The 22,333-nt window shown below is 42.8% G+C and overlaps 1 protein-coding gene across 1 annotated transcript in view; it reads left to right on the top strand.

Annotated features, from left to right (window-relative positions):
* ABTB2 (ankyrin repeat and BTB domain containing 2) overlaps positions 1–22,333 on the top strand; it is a 116,218-nt gene that overhangs the window by 82,777 nt on the left and 11,108 nt on the right. Inside the window, exons 4-7 of the mRNA XM_051776621.1 lie at positions 14,173–14,325; positions 17,487–17,652; positions 20,776–20,865; positions 21,288–21,389. Of these exons, the coding sequence (XP_051632581.1) occupies positions 14,173–14,325; positions 17,487–17,652; positions 20,776–20,865; positions 21,288–21,389 (511 nt within the window). The remainder of the gene's footprint in view (positions 1–14,172; positions 14,326–17,486; positions 17,653–20,775; positions 20,866–21,287; positions 21,390–22,333) is intronic.

The following is a 22,333-nucleotide window of genomic DNA, read 5'->3' as shown; positions in this document are numbered from 1 at the left end:
GCCATATCCTATTGTTTCCATGCAGTATCAGGGACAGAACTTGATACACTTAGTTCAGTGAGCTGTGCCTTTGAAAAGGTCTGCAATAAAACAAGTTCTGGGGTCGCTTGTCTGAGAGATCTGAGTATCTTTCCATTCTGTCTGCAGCTGCCTCACCAGACAAAAATAGGTGTATAGGAATAATAAAAGTAAACCCTGATCCAGTTATTTGCCTTGAGAGAGCACAATCATACACTCATATTTAACAGTACTTAAATCCACTCCGAATATCCCTGAAGTCAACAGGGTGATTACAGAAAGATGTGTCAGTGATGAGCATATTCCAGTCCCATCCCCATGCAACAGTCCATTGATTTTATTTTTTTCCCCCAAAGCTATTTTGATATAAACATACTGATTAAATATAGAGAAACAGAAGCCTTACATTGAACTGTACCATTGGTTGTGCAGAGGGGACCAAAAAAAAGCAACTATTTGCTATTGATGAAAAATCAACTTGGTAGATTTATTAGAAGAATAAGAAAGTTATAAACAGATAAGGTTAACTTTCTCCACCAGCACTAAGGAGGGAAGCTGTTACCATGTGTTTTTCAGACTTTGACCAGTTAATGTCTGGTTTAATTGTGGTTTTGAGATGCTCATTCACAGGGAAGTTGGAGTGAATGGCCCTATTTCAGAGGCCAATAAGCTGCAATCAACATGTGTCTATTGACTGAAATTAACTGTTCATTGGCGGTGCTGCTCCTGACCTTAGACGAGATAATCTGTTTGCTGAACCTGTACTAAATTGCTGCAATACATTGAATATCTTCCACAGTTTTAAAAATCGGAAACATATTTTAAAAAGAGGAGTCAGTAGCTTTATTTGTCAACATTTTTGATGAGCAACTTTCACCTTCCTGCTGTTTATGGGACATCTCAGTAACATTTAGATAGAAAAAAATGATTTCTTGACAGAGCCCACAAGTGGGATTCCTTCTATATGTGCTCCTGGTATTTTAACTGAAAGACTGAGGAGAGAGATCCAGGATGAAGTATTTATGGAATATTAAAGGGAATGGAATTAAACCAAGTCAGGCTGAAGTCAGTAGATGACAGACACTAGTTATGTTTGTGTTCCTGGAACATTCCTGCCTTTGCCTGGCATCACCTATTTTTACAGCTCATAATTTTTTTAATTGTTTATTTCTTTCTAGTTCAAAGATTGCAGAATTGGAATGTGAGAGATGACCTTGGCAGGAGTGAAGGGAGTTAATTGCAAACCCTGAGGATCGAATTCATCCAAGTGCAACTGCTGTAGCTGGCAATGCTCTGAATTAGATAATTTTCCCCTTCTCTTTTATGTTTTTTGTATAAACAAACACTGCTCAATTTTATTTTTTTTTAACTCTGCATATCTCACACCTGGGACAGCCCAGCCTTTCTTCCACATTACTGGCTGTAAGCAATTTGTAGTGTTATTGTTGTGTTTCCAAAGTAGCTCCTATATCTTCTGATCTCGCTGTTTTGGAGCAGGGGTGGGGTACAAACACAGATTATTTAAATTCTCTGCAAAACTGCAAGGAGAGGAATCTCTCTGTGTATGAAATGGAGCAGCACAGAGCAGAGTGTGTGGAGAATAAAGACACTACCAGGCCTGACACATGGGGAAGGCATTACAGGTAAAAAAGAGAATGCACAGTGAAACAAAAATTTGATGATAATGGCTGTAGTGGAGCCATGAGCCAAAAATGGGCTGTCTTGGGACCTTGCTGCTGCATATTCACTGGTTTTCATGGTCTGAGAAGTCTCAGGTATCACAGATGCAGGTGGGACAGGTCACCTGAAAGATTACCCATTTCACGTGGTCCTGGGCAACCTGCTGTAGCTGACCTTGGTTTTGAGCAAGGGGTTTGGACTGAATGATCTGCAGAAGTGCCTTTCTACCTCAACTTCTGTGGTTCTAATTCCAATATTTGTCCTTAAAGTTGTTGTACCTCTGTCCTCTTGGTAACTTCCCTCTCATCCACAGGTATCAATACCTTGTTTCCTAAAACTGGTTCTTCACAGACAGTGCAGTTGTTGGTCCTCACCACCTACCTAGAGAAGCATAAGGCATTTGACAGCCTTTGTCCTCTCAGTCAAATATTTGTTTGAAAAAAACATTTTCTTCTTTCATTGACATTTTTCCGGTGGTGTGTGGAAATCCCCAGAAAGACTGGCACCGACCTAAGCCATTCCTGCTGAAAGTCCCTGTTTGTCTAGGTGTTTGGAAAGTGGATGGATGATCTCTGGCTGTCTTGTTTAGCAGTGAAGAGATGACAGCCACTGTGTATGTGTGTGCTACCACCCTGCAATTACTGTAACTACAGCTGCAGTAATTACTGTACTGTAAAGATGCCCACGTCGAGCTCTTGGCTTCTGCTCTTGAGTTTCCATCTGTGCAGATAAAAAAGGTGTAAGAAAATGAGAGCCTGGCAATTCAGCTGCCTGGATTCTCAGGGCTGGTGCACCCAGGAATCCTCAGTGCCTGCAGGCACCCTGGGCTGTGTGTTGTTCGTTGTTTGCTGCTCATGATGAGAAGAATGAGCAGCAACCCAGCATTAAAAATGAAGGGAAAATAATGCAGGGAAACCTAAAACGAAACTGTTTGAGCATTATAGAAACACAGAAATGAGTAAGACAAGGTCTTCTGGCTTCTTTTTCCGCCTTTTGGACAGTGAGTGCCTATTGATAGAGTAGAGGACTGACAGAGTCTACATTTCTCTGCTTGATTCTTGCTGGTTTGCTGTGTTTTCCTATGAGCCTGTCTCCATTTTTCCTTGAATAGATCCTTAATTGTCAGTATTGTGATACCAACATCATGCTTTTGTACTAATATATCTAAAAAGCAGCAACTCAGTGGATGAAAAGTTCTGAGCACGTAGCAAAGAACAATGATGGTATCAAGCCAGCAAGTTTCTCCTTTTTCAGTAATTGCTGTTTCTAATTGAAGTTAATATTGTTTCCTATTGGACTAAATTACAGCCCTTCCCTTGCAGAACTTGCCTGTTTCCTGAGGAAGGAGTTAGCTGGTGCTTTAACAAAGGCCACACTAAATAAATACAATTGTGAGTCTTTGCTGTGCAGCAGCCAGGGCTGGCAGGTTGTTGGTGGCTTTGCTGTTATTGTTCCTGACATCTCTGTAACACAGAGCTGAGAGCAAAGCTCCTCTGAAGAGTAAATGTTTCTGGGTGTAATTTATGATAATAGCAACAATCATTCTTTTTCTCTGACCTTGTGGAGATTAGAACTAAGCTTTCCCTGGGGTAATCCTAGATTGGTGTGTCTCTGCTTGGTTTCCTTTTTAAAGGAGACCCTGGCAATTTGCAGTTCCCTGTCCCATACCTATGAGTGCCTGTGCTGCCATGACCTTACGGTCACTTACGGAGCTCAACTGCCCTGTTTTAATCACATGTTTTTACAGTAACTGCTGAAGTGGCTGTTTGAAAAAGCATGTCTGCTCTGCAAGACAAATCCTATTCAAATGAGTTGCATGTCTGAGCTGATTCAGCCCTGGTTCATGGATTCTTCTGGGGCTAAACCACCTGGTGTTGATACCACGGGTGCTGGTCTGACATGTTTGCTGAGAGAGGAGAGACCAAGCTGTGCTTTGCTGCTGCTTATCTGGGGTGATGCTGCTGAAAGGGGCACTCTCAGTCTGGAGCCAAACCACTGACAACACGAGTTCCACTGAGGAGTTTGTACCTGGAGGTTTTTCTTCCATGGATTAGAAAGTGTATCATAATGGCTAGAGGATAGAAGGGGGAGACAGGAGCTGGAAAGTTTTATTCCTGGAAAACTCTCTGCTACTGTAAGGAATTCAGTTAATGATTCCTCACCCCTTTGGCTTCCTTGAGAAATGGAAAAGATCCTGCCAGAGAAACATGGGGCTCTTCTGAGACAGGTGCTGCAGAACTATAGACATTTTCAGTAGGAAAGGATGAGTTGTCCATGATGCATGTCCAGGATAGTTAATTAGTTGAGAGGAACATGAGCACATTAGCATGAAATTATAACAGGAACTAACATAACCTGTATCTCGCTGTAATTACGTTGCTCCGAGCAGCCAGACTGTGTGATTAAGAGTTCCCTCTGTGCAGCTCTGCACTGTGCCAGGTAGTCAGTGCTCAGTTCTCTGTTGGGGCTGCCAAATTCTTCAGGAAGGATCTCTCTGAAGAGTTGGTGCATTAGAACATCACAGAAACATATGTGCCTTTAAATGACTTTCCATCTGGGCATGCCATTCTTCCTTACACAAGAAGTTACAATAGTTTAATTAACTCACTTTGGGACCACTTTTAGTCTGCTAAACTGTCTGTTTTGAGACACTTAATATGCTTAAGGATAAGTGGCCAAACTGGCTTAATCTGAGAGCAAAAGGGCATTTGCCCCAGGACAGTGATGTGGCACAGTTTTGGCTATTTACAGCTTTAGCCACACAGTCAGGGCTCAGAGGTACCTCCTGTGAAGAAAGGTAAATGAAAATCAATTTATTTCTCAAATAATTTTGTTTCTTCAGGTTTTTTTGAGGAAAAAACTCTGGGAAGAAAGATGTTTCCCATGTCTCGTCTTTTTTTTTGTGTTTGGAATGCAGAGCACTGGGTGCTGATAGAAAGGTTTATTCAAGCAACAGGTGCTGAAGTGTAGAGCATATGAAGATTTTGAGTGAAAATATTTTTCTCAACAAGCTGGAAAAGAATAATTGTGCACATTGTACTTGGCATTAGAATTGATGCACTTTCAGCTTTGTCATTTTTAACATCTCAATCACTGCTGCTTCTGTGGTTTTAGATCTGCTTTCTGGCCGCAGGGGGCTGCAAAGAAAGAGAAAATCCTTGTAATTTGGTATTAGAAACAAAAAGTTATTATTTTGTCATGCTGGTCATTAGCTGAGGAGGCAGCTGGAGCTTGAAACTCCTCTGTGTTCCTGTGGTAACCACAGTGCTGCACCCTCTGCAATGGTCAGCATGAACCAGGTTGGGCTTGTTGCAAGAACAGGTTTTGGGTGTGGATAAGAAAACTTCACTCTCTTACCCCCCATTAGAATTTTTATCTAATCTGTTAATATAAGGCTATTTAAGTGTGGCTTTTTAGAGAGAGAGATGGGGTAACAGATAACCTTGATATGGAGACTTGTGGGACAGTCGGGTTTTTTCATCTCCCTGGACTGCAGGTGTCCTGGGTATAAACAAACATTGCTGGGTCTTATTCAATCATTTGCCCTCCTGGCATAAAATCTGCAACTCTGTTGTTCAGAATACATGAGATGTTAGGCGAAACTTATCTACTGAAAGATCTATATATTGAGGTATTTTTATTACTTTAATTATTCTTATTTGAAATTCAGTGAAAGTTCACACACAGGCAAAGCAAGAGACTGCTCAGCAGCGCTGCTGGTACTGAAAGCAGACTTAATAGTGGAATTTGTGGCATCTGCTGAGAAGCACTGCAGCTCCAAATGTTGAAATGTAATGCAGGCGTGCTCTAAATTTAGGATATTTGGAAACAGAAGGAATTTGAGCTGGGCCAGTTAAATCCATCCACCTATCAGAATCCCAGAGTTAAGCTGTTGTGTCTGCCATTCCCAGTGTTATTTAGGTTGCGATACCCATTGATAGGACCATGGAAATCACAGGGATAGCAGCATAAAAAGAGTTTGAAGTTGGGAGATTTCACAGTATTAAACACAAAAGGGAAGGATGGGATGATTTCTAGTCTGGCATAAAAGAACTTCACTGCAGTGATAGTTTTCTTTAAACAGGACACTTCTGTTGCTTTTATTTCTCATATCTGTACCTTTACATGGCACTATTTATTTATTTATCTAAGGCAAAATGCAAACATTGATCTAATTATACTTTCCGGTAGAAAACAGAAACAAATCCCTTCACCACTGGTAGCAAACAGAGCACCTTCTTCATCCTGCACATCAACTCTTCAATATTTTAAGACAAGAACTAAGGAACAGAAACTCCCTGAAGATTTAGGTGAAATATGTTCATTAAGCAGCTTGCCATTAGGACAGAGTCTTACTTTCTTGAAAAATAATAATTTAAGAAATTATTTGATCCAGCAGTGATGTTACTTCTCCTTCTGAACTTTCATTTATGACAGATTTGATGTGTCTTACCTGGCACTGGTATAGTTCTGCCTGTTCATCCACAAATGCCACACACTGTGGGCTTGAATGCCTTTTATTCAAGAAAGTGGACTCTTAAATTTTGGCTCTTTTGTGAGACCTTCTGTGATTGTAAGAGAGCAACCAGAAATTGGGTTGTGTAATTCCACTGCGGGGGTGGAGTGGGTACCTGATTTCAGAGCACACATGGCACAATTGTACCTAAGAGAGCTCCAAAACCCATTCCTGTCATCTGCATGTACTGGTGTGTTCCTCGTGCCTCCATGCTAAATTAGTTTCTGGAACATCTCGGATTGCGGGAATGTGGAAAGCCAAAAGATTACTTAGATTTTAATTAAGGAAGCACTGACATCAGCAAGGGGGTGAGCGACGCCACACAATGTCCATGCTCATGGGAGCGTGACATGGCACACAAGTGTAATGTCAATTAAAGTTATTAAAAAAATACAGTTTGATCAACTATTTCTCAGTTCTGAAAAGGAAAGAATCATCTTTTTAACCTTGAAATGTTTTGCCTCTAGATACCAGTATTTTGTGTTTTAAAATTCCTCTTTTGAAACACTAATTAGGTTTTGGCTTATGCTGGGAGGTAAATGGGAAACGTTCCCCTATTCATTGTGAAAACCCTTTGCTTTGGTGAGAATTGTCTTGTGTTTGACTGAGCAAACTTTTTCAGTTGTAATTAATTAAACAGCTTTCAGTTTTCCAGAACTACACAAAAATATTTATCTTTCTGGCTCTTTGTTCCCACAGTTGTAACTCAGGAGCTTCAGGCAGTTTTCCTGAGCGTGGCAACGCTCTGTGTCAGGATTTTACAACTGGGCCCTGAAAGTGAGTCCAGTGATTGAATCTGGCAGATTGGTCTTGGCTCGAGAATCAGCATATGTTTTAAACATATGCATGTTGGCAAATCAGATTGAAGTCATAACTAAAAGGCCTGTTATCTCAATCCTTCTCGTGCTGTTGGGAATTAAGTAAAATGGGCAAAAAAAATGGGGAAGGAGTCTCAGCAGTGGATAGTGAAGAACCACACTGACCCCTGATAATCTGCTTTGAGAGACCAATGGTTTTGGTTTTTTTAGTTTGCCAGCAGAGCTGCTGGAATTCACTGTAGGAGTTACCTCTTGGTTTTTCTGCCCACAGGATCAAGGCTAATCCAAGAATAGCAGACACCCCACTCTGGCTCTGTGCCCGTGTTTATCTCTGACTATCACCTAGCATGCTGTTACAAGCTCATTTCTGTCATGCATCTCATTTGGATTCATGTCCTGCTCCAAAATGGACCAGTGTTTTCCTTTGCTGCAGGAATCGTCGTGCATGGCAAGGTTTTCCTTGGTCAGTCTCCTTGGCATGGGTCCTGAGTACCAGGACTCCATGTGTTGGACTTGTTGGATCTTGTCTGGGAGGGTGTTTTGTGCTTGCAAAGCAGGGTAGACACCTGTTTGTAAGAGCTGGGAGAGGCTTAATAGATCTGATGTAGATGACCTGGCCAGAGCCACTGTTAGAATCATGGAATCATCATGGAATGGTTTGTGTTGGAAGGGACCTTAAAGACCAACTCATTCAGCTCCCCTGCCATGGACAGGGACACCTTCCACTAGATCAGGTTGCTCCAAACCTCATCCAGCCTCAGACACTTCCAGGGATGGGGCAGCCACAGCTTCTCTGGCCAACCTGCGCCAGGGCCTCACCACCCTCACAGTCAGGAATTTCTTCCCAATATCCCATCTAACCCTGCCCTCTGGCAGTGGGAAGCCATTCCCTGTGTTCTGTCACTTCAGGCCTTCTCCAGCTCTCTTTAGGCTTTGGAAGGGGCTCTTAAGTTCTCCTGGGATCCTTCTCTTCTGCAGGCTGAACACCCCGAGCTCTCCCAGCCTGCCTCCAGAGCAGAGCTGCTGCAGCCTGTGGAACATCTTCGTGGCCTCCTCTGGACTCCCTCCATATCTCTGGAATTGCTCTGTGTTAATTGAGGTCAAGACTGCAGTTAGGTCCAGACTCAGAACAGTTCATCTCCTGAACTGTTTGCAGTAGTTTTCACTTTAGGGAGAGTTTTAGGACACCAAGGAGTTGGGAGGAGCAAGAGGAGCAGGAGGTGGCAACTCACAATGTCCATCAGGGATCAAACAGCTCCGTGTGGGGCTGGGGGGGCAGATGGGAGTCAGTCACATCCTTGACCACATAACTATGACCAGATTGCTGTAGTTAAACTATCATGTGTATCTATATCTGCCTCTGATCATCAAGTATATACAATTTAAGTTGGTTTTAATTATTTTCTATCCCTCTAGAAACCTTCCTCCTGCCACAGCACACAGATGTTACAAACATGTTTTCCTGATGGTACATTCCAGAGCAGCACCAGTGCTTGTTTTCAGCCTGAAAATGGAATCTTTTCCCTGTTGTTAAAGTTTGTAAAATGTGATTATAATAAATAAACCACAGACTTGGGGGTCTTTTTTAAGATTCCCAGTGAATTCCCTTCATGTCTTTTTTTAGTGAGCTCAAATCTAGTTTTGACTTGGTTTTGCATGAAGTAAAACCTGTGTGATGCTGCATCTTATTTTTAAGTGTGATTTGCAAAGGATGGAAAAGGTGTTATTTCTGTCTGTGGTTACGAGGAGTGGTAGAAGAGATCAGAGCTGCTGGTTCTAGATTGAAACTATTCTTGTACCATTTTATATTCTCTAAGCAGAGGAAGCTGTGAATGCAGATTTAGTGGAGAAAGGATCCAAATAAATATAATATTATCCAGATGGTTTTCATTCCATCAGTGTCTGACTGAAGGATGACTCACTAAACTCATGGCATATCCAAGCCAAGACCTTGGTAACTTGATAATGATCCACTAAAATTTGAGAACTCTTATCTTCTGAGATGGGAGCCAGCCATTGTTTCAAGGGGATTCAGAAGAATACCTTTTGGGTCAGTTGAAAGTGATTGAATTTCTTCTTCCTTTTCTGTGAAGATGTGAAAACTGTCTGCTTTGAAAGACGTGGTGGCATGTGTTGAGATGATCCTTGAGTAGGATCCAGCATGGTAATTCCTATCTTTTCTCTGTAAATATGGGAAGTTTTAAAATTCTGTAAAATATTTTTAAATCTGTGAGGAATGGCTTGTGACTGAGACTGATTGTATTTTGGAGCAAAGATTTTGTGTTTCTTCTAAATCAGCATTTCTGTTGTTGTTCTATTCACATGTAATTATATACTCTGAGATATTATTTTTTTCCTGCTGGCTGAAGAGGGGTTTTAAGTGTTTGAGATTCCAAATTATAAATATGCCACTGATTTCCACATAAGCATGACCTGGTTTGGGTTTTGGATACTCTGTCTTGCCTCAAAGTCTTTTCCCTTCTCCAGTTAATGAGACTTCACTCTGATTTCTTTTTCTCTCTGCTACCATCCTGGGGATTTTTCCATCTTCGTGCAAAGTCTTAGTCACTTTGAGCTCTCTCATTTTAGGGCAAGGTGGGACTGAGCCACAGAGCTTGGTTCCAGCATTAAACTCAAACATTAGTGTACTGAAAGCCTTTCTTTATTTTTTTTTTCAGTCCCTTGCAAAAACACACACTGATCTTTAAAGATTTGGGGTTCTTTTCTGCAGTAGAATCTGTATATTTCCAGTAAATCAAATATGGGGATATACCATGGACTACCCCACTCTGGAAAGTACTGATGCTTACACGTTTTGTGATGCTAAAGTTTGTGTGTGTTTAAAATGTTATCAGGGACTTAGAGAGCAGCAGTTACAGATGGAGGGAAGAGAAAGTTTTCACTCAGAGCATTTAGAAGACCATAGGACAGGCAGGATGGGAGACTGTGCATGTGTGACTCAGGACCTGCTCAGGCTGCCAAGAGTGAGGTGAATTTTGCCATTCTCACCTGCTTCCATTAGGACACTCATTTCTTCCCTGCTTTAGAAGAAGGAGACTTTTGTTTAGAAGAACAAGGTTTTTCTCTCTTGCTGTTGCTGTCACTGTTGGCTCCTGCTTTGTTTTGCTGGAGCAAAACAGGAGGCAATGAAAAACAACAGAGAAGAGGTGTGGCTGCAGGGAAAATGTCTCCTTCTTGCTTCTTTTTTCCTTCAGGTTGGATGGGGCTTAGAGCCACCTGGTCTAGTGGAAGGTGTTCCTGGATTTGGAATGAGATGATCTTTGAGGTTCCTTCCAACCCAAAACTATTCTGTGATTCTTCAGCAACCTAATCACAGGACCCTCCTGGGGACCCAGGGAGGAAGAAGGAATGTGACAGCATGTCTGCTTTTTCTGGGAAAACTGACTGTTTTCACCTGAGGTAGCAGATATTCCTCACTTCTGAGAGTGAAGCTCCAAAGCATTGTCCCAGCATTCAGTGCAGAGGAGGGATGACATAATTTTCTGACTCCTCTGGAGCTCTTTCCTTTTTGCATACAATTAACTTCCCTCTGCCAGAAATACCTGGATCCCATCACTCTTAAAAACCTTCAGAAGAACCCACTTTGGGGGCTGGTTTCCTTGTGATGGATGAATCATAGAACACCAGCTTGGAAGGGACCTCAAGGATCACCTGGTCCAACCTTTTTTGGCAAAAGCAACTTGGCCAAGCATCCCGTCCAGACAAATCTAAAAGTGTCCAATATTGAGGAATCCACCACTTCCCTTGGGAAATTGGTCCAGTGGCTGACTGTTCTCATTGTGAAAGTTTTCCTCTTGTGTCCAGGCAGAATCTCCCCAGGAGGAACTGGTACCCAGGAGATCTGTGATCCCACAGCTTCTCCTCTAGGATGCTGCATGTGATCTCCACATGCCAGTACCTTTTTCCAGGAAAAAGCTAGTATAAAATTGATATAAAATCTCTACCAAGTGCTGCTTGGCCTCCTTGGTTATGTCTAATAAAACAGTGTGGTTCAGTTCAAATGAGGGGGAAAAGCCCACAGTGAAGTCCAGCCTTTCTCAGAGCACATCTCACCCAGCTCTGGCCTGATCCCCTTGGGAAGGGAGTGGCTGTCCAGTTCTAAATGGAGAGAATTTCAAAGAACCTATGGATGGAATATTGACAGCACATGACAGTAACACATCACGGAGTCTGTGTCCCCAGTGAGCTGCTGCTGGAATATGACAGTTTCCCAAGGCTTGGATCACTTCATGTGTGGAATTTAATGAGCTGCCAAATGCTTCTAAATGTCAGAAAGACCAGAGGAAAATGGCACTTTGCAGAATGTGGCACAGACAGGAATGCAGAGACAGAAATTAATTCTTTAGCTTGCAGCATCTCCCAGTTAATTTTCCATGAAGGTTTTTCCCCTTCCCCTCCTGCAGTGTTTTCAGACTGTGAAATGATCAGTGATTCCCTGGAGGCAGATGGATGCCCAGGTTAAGGGCCACAGGGATGAGAATTGTGTTTTATTTTCTAAAAAATGAATAATTGCATTTATTTTCTTAGTGCAATGTGACCCAGTGCGGGTGTTTTATCCAGTATTTCTTCTTTCTGCTTCGATCCTGTGATAATGCTGCTTAGCTGGTGGAGTGTCAGTGAGCAAAGATAAAACTGTTCCTATAGTATGGAGAAAGGAAATAGCTGGATAAAAGGGTGGAGGGAGGAATAGAAAGCCCATCCTCAAGCTAGAAATTTGGGAGAGAAGTAAAGTTTTTACAGCAAAATAGCAATTGGAATCATTATTGTCACCCCTGATAGAATAATGGATAATAAAGAATGAATTATCCAACTTGCACAGCAATACCAGTGGTGGGGTTTGGAAAATCAGAAGAGCATTATGAGGAGAACATCCTTCCTGACGCTGCCTTTTGCAATCCAAAGCCTGTTTCCCTTTGGACACAGGGTAACCAGGCAGTCTGAGCTGTCACTTTTAAAGCCTTTGGAAAAATCTGTTGAGATTAAAAAAAGAAACAAAAAAAGAAATCCTTTTTCTTTCCCATTCCTCCCCAAGCAGGTTTTTCCACATTCAAATGGCTTGTTTGGAAGCCATTTATAACCCTGGCACATGTGGATTTTTTTACAGAATGGAAATTTAGGTGTTATTTCTGGTGCAGACTGCGTGGTATTTGCTGTTGGCTGACCAGTGCCATGAGTAACAGTTCCCAAGGTATGATGAGGGCTGGATCCACATGGTTCTCTGTCCAGCAGTGTTCCCATCATTGGGAGTGTCAGGGACGCTGGGATGTGGCCTAAATCTTTATCTAGCATAAAAAGTGGCAGATATAATTGCTTGGAAGATGAGCTTTTCCAGTGCTCCTGAGCTTTTCACCCCATCTAACTTTAATTTAATTCTGTATTTAATTCTGGTGCTTTTAGCCTCCCTTGCCTACCTCTCTGTCCTTTACAGAGCTTGAATCCCATACTAGGGACTCTCAGAGTACATAGAAAGTACAAATAATTAGTTTTGGCTCCTCCCTTAAGGACCTGAATTTAAAAAGTGTAAATGCCTCATTTGCAGGCCTGATAAGGATCGACGTTCTCTGGAATAGGCTGTTGAAAGGCAGCTCCCAAATGCCTATTGACAATTGCTGCTCTTCGCTTAGGGAAGTCATTCAGCTCTGAATTGGCTGGGCTGGAGTGATTCATCCCATCCCGTTCTTTTCAGAGGAGCTACTGGGTGATTTTCTAAGTGATAAATGTAGCAACCCTGATAGTCCCATTCTTTGACATCAAATAGAAGGGTAACAACAGTCCTGTTAAAAACACCTTTGTCTTGGCAATCCAGGGTGGATCAGGTGCTTAAAACACCTTTGATTTTGTAGATGCTGCTTCTCCACTCAGAAGAAGAGGAGGGGAAAAACAGTGGATGTGCTTGCAAAGTGACAATGGCAGCATTTTAGGGTGCACACTGAAACTGGTAAAACGCACTTATTTTACGGAGTGGAGTTACTCCACCTTCAAGGATGCTCAAAGTCATAACAAAGGGAGTTCTGCTTGCAAATCCCATTATGGATAAATGGTTTCTAACGGGATCCGTGCTGCTCACTCTTAACTGCTCTCACATGAGAGTGCACATGTACACACACAGACCTTTGAAAATGCCTTTCATGGCTTCAGCTGCTCTCATTAATGCCCGAATCACTTCATATTTCCTCATCTGTATCTTTTTTCTCTCTGAACTTTGTAAAGAAATCGGTACTTTCTCCCCTATTTTTTTTGAATGCTTAAATGGAAAAGCCTTTTTTGTTTTCACACCGTTAATAAGGTCATTACTGGAAATGGGAGAGCTGGCACTTCCAAGCCTTCCACTGGGATGGCAGGTATCCTTGGGGAAAAATCAAGCAAATAATAGATCGGTCTGGCTGTTTATTGAGAGGGTGGATGAGATATGTTGCGTATGAGTATTATGGTACCTATATATTAATGTGTAGTCTCAGTATTGTGCTCATTCTTCTTGTAGGAATGAGGGGGCCTCATCACCAGTGCTGTTGTTATTACCTTATTTATATCCCTTTATTGCCTTGAAACCCTTCACATGGAGTCAAACCTCCCTGCTCCACCAGTTTTGCTGTGCTCTAGAGGGTCAGGTGGGCAAAAATGGAGTCCTGAGAAATGTAGGATATGAAAAGCTATTAGATAGTGGTAATGTAAAGCTTAATGGAGGTAGGACTGAATTAGCCTGGCTTAACTGAAGTTTCAAACCATCAAGGATATTTTTCATGTTCCTGGTGGTGGAGCAGCCTGTACGTATGGATTATTTAGAGCGGACACAATTGTTATATAAACTGCATGCTGAGGTGAGAACCCCTCTGATTCAAAGGGGCCTGACCTGTAGCTAGGAACAGCAGAAGGAGGTCCCTTCTGTTCAGGCTCAGTACAAAATGAGACCATCATGGCCCTAGTTTTGATAAGAAGCTGCTGAGATGACCAAGGCTGAGCAGTTCCACCTCCTTCCTCCTGCTGTGACCTGCCAGTCTCTCTGAGCACAGTTTGCCTCCACAAGTGGGTTTTACCCGTGCCAGCCTCCGACCTGCAGGCAATGAAGTGTCCTTCTGCATCAGGCAGTGTTAAATGATGGGCTTTTTCTCATTTTCACAGCCCCTTCATGCTCCTGCCCCCGCTGATGGAGTGGATGAGAGTGGCCATCACCTACGCCGAGCACCGGCGCAGCCTGACCGTGGACAGTGATGACATCAGGCAGACAGCCAGACTGCTCCTACCTGGGCTGGACTGTGAGCCCAGGCAGCTCAAGTACGTGGCCTAAGCTTTATAAGCACCTACAGTAATTGTATGACTCTTATAATATTCTTCTTACTGCATTTCATGGGAGCCAGAGCTCACGATACTCCACAGGTGACACCTGTTTAACCTTTAGGTACTCCAAGAGGTAAAGAAGCTTTGGCCAAACTCAACAGAGATTTTTGTCTTGCCAAAAGTAAGAATGAGACAGAGAATGACTGAAAAACAAAGATTTGGGGGATTTTTTTATGCCTTAATTACAAGATTATTCTTTGCTTTTTAGGATACCTTGAATGAAAGATTTAAACTAACAGAAAAAAGAGAGAGGAATCCGTCATTCCCAGTGCCATTTATATGATCCTTTAAAGCAGTCTTTTGTATCCAGCACATTTAGAGGGAAAGGAAATCTTAGAACTGATTGATTGATTGATTGATTGATTGATTTATCCCTGGCTTGCTGCGTGACTGTAGGCAAATTGAAACTTCCTTTTCCTCATGAAGCACAGGCTAAAAGTCTGTTTATTAAATAATAATAATGATGTTCCTTGCAGTGGTGATGCACCAGGTAGGGTATGTTGACATCCCTGAAAGAGAAGTTGTGCAGAAAAATAGAGTATAATTAGTATAACCTAAAATTCACACCTCTAATATCTATTCTCTGCCACAGTCCTCCACAACAACTGAGTCTCAGTGGATGAAGCCTTCTAATAGGATGCTCTTGTTTTATGTTTGCCAGATGATTTATTTATAAACATCCTCAGCACTCACCTGTTATTGGTTAAATGAGAATCTAAGTGGGGAAATGTTAGATTTCAGAGAGCTGTATTTCCCTTCCACTTACTTAAATATAAGTGTTGGGGAGGTTAATATTATTAGCACACAATGTTTTTATTATTATTTTTCCTCACTGTAGAGCAAATTTAAATCACTTGTTTCCAGTAATTCTAGTAGTAGTTTAAATCACTTACTACCACTAATTCTAGTAGTTGTTTAACCCACTTGTTTCCAGTAGTTCCAGTAGTAGTTACTGCTTATGGAATGCAAAGAGCACACCAGGTTCCTGCTCTGTTCTGAAAATATCCCTTCCCAAACTAGGACACCTCAGCCCTATCCCATCCCCTGCTCTGCCTTCCTCATTCCTCCCAGCCCACCTCCAGTTCTTCAGTCCCTTCCCTGGACACAGGAGCTGCTCTCTGGGCAGCTGCAGGAGCACAGCCTTCACTCTGGGAAGCGTGCAAGGGTTTCCCTCTCTTCTCCACAGGATAACAACTCACACATGGAAATCCTGCTGTGGTTACAGCTGCTGCTCAGCAGCGAGCAGTGAGCTCTCCCCCCCAGCTCTTGTAGGATTTTTTATCGCATTCTAAACCAAAAAAATTCCTTTGCATCCATCAGAGAAAATCACACTGTCCAGCTCTAGAACAACAGGAACTTCTGCATGCCTGAGCCTGTGGGTCCCCAGCAGCAAAGCTCACGCATTATAACTTCAAATTCTTGTGCCTCAACTGGCCTCTTGGCAGCTCTACACTGAGAACTACAGCCCCCTTTTTTTCCAGGGTCCCTGACACCTCTGTTCTGTTTCTCTGGTGGCTCTGCAGGGCTTGTCAGTGAGTGTTCTTCCTCCTGACAATAGCTCTGGGTGGAATTATGCCTGTTGGCAAAACAGGAAAAATATGTGAAGACAAGTGCCATCCCTTCAAAAACTCTTATTTTCTGAAGTTCACTGGATTTCAAGAGGTGTCATTTTATTTCACTTTTTTCACAGAATTCTTCTTTTTCTCTTTCTTCTTACTATTATACAAAGTCATAATATTGTAGCACCGTGATACTGTACCAACCACCTTAGTAGAACAGGGTTATTAAAGCCCAGCTGTAAGACTTATATATGTCCAGCATATTAGGCCTTTTACCCCACTGTCCTCTTCTGCTCTGTGCTGTGTCCTGATCTAGGATCTGAGTAGTTCAGTGATCTTGCCTTCAAAAGCTCAGCTGCCACAGAGGCACGTTTTACTGCAGCTGTACCTCCAAAGAACCAGTGGCTCCGTTCCCTGCTGACTCTGCCCCAGATTGTGCCCTGCTGCAGTTCCTTTCTCAGAGCAGCTGTGATGAGATGATGGTTGCTCTGGTACAAGGGTGACCAGTCCCCAGGCTGTGGGGGGATCTTTGCCTGCTCAGCACGTTGCTCACAGCTTCTGCTCACCATTTGTCATCCACCAGCCATGCAAGCTCAGAAAAAAAATGACCAGCTGAACTAAAATGTGAATAAGATTCATCCTGCATCTTCTATGTGAAGTGATGAGTGTTGTTTCTCTGGCAAGGCCATCCAGAGTTTCCAGAAGAGGTTTAGCTGTGCTGGAAGCATCTCATTTATCAGAGGAACTTGGCAGGGTGATATCTCACTCACTGAAAGCTTGCACAAGAGGCTGTGCTGGAAACCAGGCGTGTGGTGGAGGCATCACCCCAAAATAACATCAAAGGCCTGACCATATCAGTGCCCAGCTGAGATAGGAAATCTCCAGTTCGAAAGTGCTTCTTCAGTGAAGGAGATACACTTCCAGGTTTGGATTCAGGAGTCTGTGAGCAGACAACCAGAGGGTTTTACAGTAATCCCTGGGCTCCATGCAGATGAGATAAAGGTTGTTTGATACTCATCTGAAGGATAAGGAGTTAGCAGAGCCTCGTAGAAATGTTAGCACACTTTCCTCGTTGGAAAAGAGTTGAGAGTGTTCTGCCGTCTAAATTTCATTTTTATTTCATTTTTAAAAAAATTTTGATTTTTTTTCCCCCCAGAAAAGACTAAGGGATATCTATTTTCTTTCAGAAATGTCTTTTATTTCAAAATAACAGCTAGTCCGGTAAGCAGGCAGCAAAATTATTTCATCCTAGAATGATACTGGTATAATAAACAAACTTTCCACCTCTTTCTCCTCCTTGCAATATGTTTTATGTATGTTTGATGGACTATAACAGGTAGAAAAATACAAATACGATATTTAAAAAATATATAGATAATTATTTAAAACAATACAGGGTTTTTTGAGAAGTAGGACTAAGGAGACCTGGTTGTTGCAGGTTTGCACAGCACAGTAACCTCAGTCCTGCTGCAGTAACCCTGGTTGCTCAGTGCCTGTCATGGTTTGGGCACCATCCAGGAATGATTTTGTCTTCCACAGACCTGAATGCTGCTTTAGTTCCTTCCGGAGACTGGATGCTAAAGCTGCTACTGAAAAATTCCAGCAGGATCTGGGTTTCCGGATGCTGAACTGCGGGAGGACAGATCTGATCAACCAAGCAATCGATGCACTGGGACCCGATGGGGTTAACACCATGGATGACCAGGTATGTCACAGAAGACAAACACACCCACAAATTCTCTGCATGAACAACTTCCATGTTCCTTTCCATGTGGCAAATCAATACACCAGGTCGTGTTTGCTGCCTCTCCAAGGGTTTTTCTAATTCTACCGCATGTTTTAGTCTGAAAGTGGAGTCTGAAACCATAAAAAAAATAACCCCTCAAATTCCCCCCCCCATTCTCATGCCACCCCTCCAAAAATGCCCATCAGAGGCTGGAATGAATCGTTTATCAGCTGGAATGTAGGTCTGTTCCTTGGATGGGCTGTCTCAGGCACTGAGGGCAGACAGGTTAATACGCAGGCAGTGAATGGAAAGTCTGATGTCAAGACAAAGTGGGTTTTGCCACTGACACTCTCTTCTGCTTCAACAGCCCAAATCCAGCCTGGGGCAGTGATGAGTGACCAAAAGGTGTTGCTGTCTGATGGTTTTCAGGCTCGGAACAGTTTGGAATACAAGAAACAGCACTGAGAACCCCAGTGGTGTCATCAGTCAGTACTAGATTTGCTCAAAGTCCATCGTGCTGATGTGTCTGTTTATTCATTTTTACCTGTTCTCTGCTCCATTGAACCATAGGGATTTGGTAGTCCTGGGAATCTCTGGCTGCTTTTGCTCATGCTGTCAGTCCCATCAAGTAACAGCAGAGTCTGTCCTCTGGGGCATCATTCAGTGCATAGAATTAGCTTTTAATTTAAAAAGGAAAAAAAAAAACACTTCCCCCCAATAAACACTCGTTACAGCTGTCACAGCAAGGAGAATGAGCTGTCATGTCTCTGAAACAAGAGGATACTGAGCAGTGGGAAGGGTTTATGTTCAGGTAGAGACGTTTTCTTACAGACAGCATTTTACTGCTGAATTCTGAACCCGGCACATCTTTTCTGGTACTTCCCACCATTCTGCAGTTTTAGAGGAAGTGTGGATGTATAGACAAATAGAGCAGAAATATATCTAGGTATGTAGTTGCCTTATTTACATACCCAGTACCACAAGCTTTGTGGTCACAAAGGTGTGTATCCCCTCATAGGTGCACCTTATATTCACTCTGTCAAAGTGACAAAGGTGGCAGATTTACATTATGAAGGTTTTCCACTTGCTGTATTAAATTTTTTAAAATAAATTTTGCAGTTCCTGTTTCTGTAGCCCTTTTACTCTCTCAGAGATTATTTTGCTGTGTGAACCTTACTACCCCAGCACCACAGACAGTGGTGCCAAGGCTGTCACTTCTTGCTGGGGGGTGTTTCCTACCTCTCATTCAGCCAGAAAACTGGGAGCTGTCTGGCTTTTGTATGTGTGGAGACCCTTGTAAACAGCTCCTTGGAAGTTGGAGGAGTTTCTGCTGTCACTGATTGATGGTCTCATTGCCATCCTATTGATGGGATCCTCTCACCAGCCCTACTGTGAGCGGGGCAGCTCTGTCATCTTTGCCACACAGAGAGTGTTTTGACACCAGCCAAGGAGGGCAGGACAGGCCCCCTCTGGAGACATTGTTGCCTGGAAATTCTCCACTTGATCCTTCATGGCACTGCCAACCCCAGACAGAGTGAAATCCAAGTTCTAGGAGCGAGCTCTGCCACAGCTGGAGTATGAAACCAAAGCTGAATTTTGCCACCAGTTTGTTTTGCCCTTCCTGGAAAGGAATAAGTCAAAGGCAGATGCCCAGCCTTGGGAAAACTGACAAGATAAAACAGGTCCTGTCATAAGATAGACCGTATAAGCTCATATATTTGGGTTCTTTTGGTCAGGATGCATCTCCTTAACAGGTTGCACAGTTGGTAGCACCTGCAAGGCCTCACAGACAGGTGTTACCATCTCTCACCTGCCATGTGCAGCAAAAGCTTTAGACAGGACTGCTGGACTAATTTAACATGAAGGCTTTAGATCCAGGTTTGAATTTTGACCATTCCCAGAATGTGAGCATGTTCAGACCCAATTCTCCATCTGTGAGTGTGGAGATTTTTGGAAAGAACTCAGAACATGTGCTCAGAAACTCAAATTTGGAGCAGGACCCTGTTATTCCCTTCTAGTGGGGACTGAGCAGCACTCTGGTTTAATGGCATTTGAGATTTTTAGGAAAACACTCTCCTTCTCTTTGCATAGTGAGGAACAAGCAGGGAATGCAAAACTAATACTAAAAATTTAAAAAAAGGCAAAGGTAAGTCTATAATTTTAGAACCCTGACCGGAGCAGTAAATATGGGCTTGTACCTGCAGACCTGAGTTTTGAATTCTCAGTTTACTTATCTCTCATGAGAGGGGATCCTCCCAAACCCCCTCACCCAGATATACCTTTGTGAAGATTTTTTTCTAAAGACTTGTACATGTAACTACCTCAAAGCAGGAAGCTTGGAATTGTGCCTGGAATCTTGGAAAAGATGCCTTGCAAATTCAGGAGCAGAACTCCTATGTGAGAGATGTAATTCTGTTTTACAATACAGGTCCCAGTAAAGATGAAGCTGTATTATTGTTACACACCAAGCAACAGAGATACTGCCTGTGAAAAATTCAAATGCCTGCAATAATTAAGGGGGGGCAGGAAAGTCATAGGATTTGAGCAGGAATGGATTTTACTAGGCCATTTCCTTTCTGTCCTAGCTACTTCTGGAATGAACTCCATAAGTAAGGCTCATTTCTCTCATAATTCATCTCTGAGCCGTCATGGTTTGCTGGTTAAGTAGAGAGAGAGAGATTTATGGGATTGAAATTCTGAAATATTGTGGCAAATAGGATTTTAGCAATGGGGAGAAGTTGCCAAATAAATTCATCTTCTGTATTTTTGTGTTGTGTTCTGCTTTCAGTTCATTTGGCTACAAATGAGCCAAGAAATGCTGTTTCTTTGTTGGCAGCCTTGAGAAACCTCGAGAATTGTGGGCAATACACAGCAAGGATTTTCAGTGATGCCTTTTGTATTCTTGCAGCCTTGTCCCCTGGTGTTTTGTCCACCTCACTTTCCAATACCAGTATGTTGTTCCCACTCTGCATAGAAAACTGTTTTAAAAACGTGTTATGCTGTCCCTACACACAAGATTCAAACTCCCTGTGTCCGTGACAGTGTCAGTGTTGATAGATATAGAAAGATAACTTGATTTTTCTTTTCTTTTTCTTTCTGAAGGGTATGACCCCCCTCATGTACGCCTGTGCTGCTGGAGATGAAGCCATGGTCCAAATGCTTATAGATGCTGGAGCAAATTTAGATATACCAGTGAGTAACAGAGGACCCTCTCCCCATAAATATTCATCTGTAAACTAATAGGAGCAGCTATGAAATTCCTTCTAGAAACTGAAGGCTTCAGATCTGGAAGCTTCAAGCAAGGAATTTCTTTCAGAAACCATGTCTTCAGGGATTTTGGAGGGGGGAGAAAACCTTCCAAACCTCTTGGAGAATTTAGTGACTACAATTATGATTAGCATTGGAAGTCTAATAGGCACGGGGGTGGGGGGAGGGGAAGGAGCTGCCATGAGGAGAAACCAGTAAGCCCATTAAAAAGGCTCAGGGGACTGATGGTAGCAGCGTTCTCTAAGTGGCCTAAGTCACTTACAAAGGAAAAAGCCAGGTCTGTACAAGTCTAGAGATGGTGGCAGACAGACAGAGTGGGGAATGACTGCCTGGTTCCCTTCTGCCAGGTTCCCAGTACCTCTCCACGCTACCCCTCGGTGCACCCTGACAGCCGGCACTGGACTGCCCTCACCTTTGCTGTGCTACATGGGCACATCTCCGTGGTCCAGGTAAGATTCTGGTTGAGAATCCTTCCAGGAGGCCTGGAGGGGCTGAAGTACAGCACTGTGACCCTGACTCTCAGCCTTCCTGAGCACAGATCTGGCCCAGGCTCCACCTGCAGTTTGGTGGGAGCCTCCTAAAAAAACAGTGAAAAACGGCATGTTTGGAAATGAGGAGAAGGAAAATTGATGATGGAATTCCTAACAAAACACAGTGTGTTTCCTTATTTTTCTTTGGTTTCAGTATTGATCCAAGTCTTACTGCTTCAAGAACAATGTTGCACAATCATTTCTTTAGTATTAGACAAAGTAGTGCTTCATGTGGAGTGGTTACAGCTTGACTGCTTGATCAGGAGCTTTCTGACAGTAGATATTGATTGGTTTATAAATTTACATGTGCAAAAATTCTGTGTGTGCTGATTTCTGCTCTAATTGAAGCAAATCATCTGTAACTTTCTCTATAATCCTTGAAAATTGCATGAATAAGACTTACACTGTTGTGGGATTTGAGCCTGCACATCCTCCCTGCTCCCTTTTCTGTGGAATTAAGGGGCAGCAAAATGGAGTGGAGTTCTGGAAATCCTACACAGACTTCCATAGGAATTACAAACTGATCACAGCAGATAGTCAATTGCTGATGAATTTAATTTACCTTCTGCTCAAAGGGAAAGAAAAAAAGATATAAGTAAATGGAGGCTGCACACACTCATCATTTGTGTACATTTGTAAATAATTATAAAGATTAGATTCCACCTGGCAAATTGCCTGGGCAGCCTTAATTTACATGTAAGATATGAGTTTGATTCTCCCAGGACATGAAGCCAAGTATATCAAAGCTCCTGCTGGACTGCACTACCCACAATTAGAATATCCTGGTGGATACACATGGACAAGGCTGGTCCTCCCTGCCCTGTCCCACCCCCTGTGCCATCTGCCAGCCCCACCTGGCCATA

Source organism: Manacus candei, unplaced genomic scaffold (genome assembly GCF_025592945.1).
Source record: "Manacus candei isolate 608988 ecotype Guabito, Panama unplaced genomic scaffold, ASM2559294v1 h1tg000009l, whole genome shotgun sequence".
Classification (NCBI taxonomy): domain Eukaryota; kingdom Metazoa; phylum Chordata; class Aves; order Passeriformes; family Pipridae; genus Manacus; species Manacus candei.
Note: the sequence above shows the minus strand (reverse complement) of the source record. Positions and strands in the feature narration are given on the sequence as shown.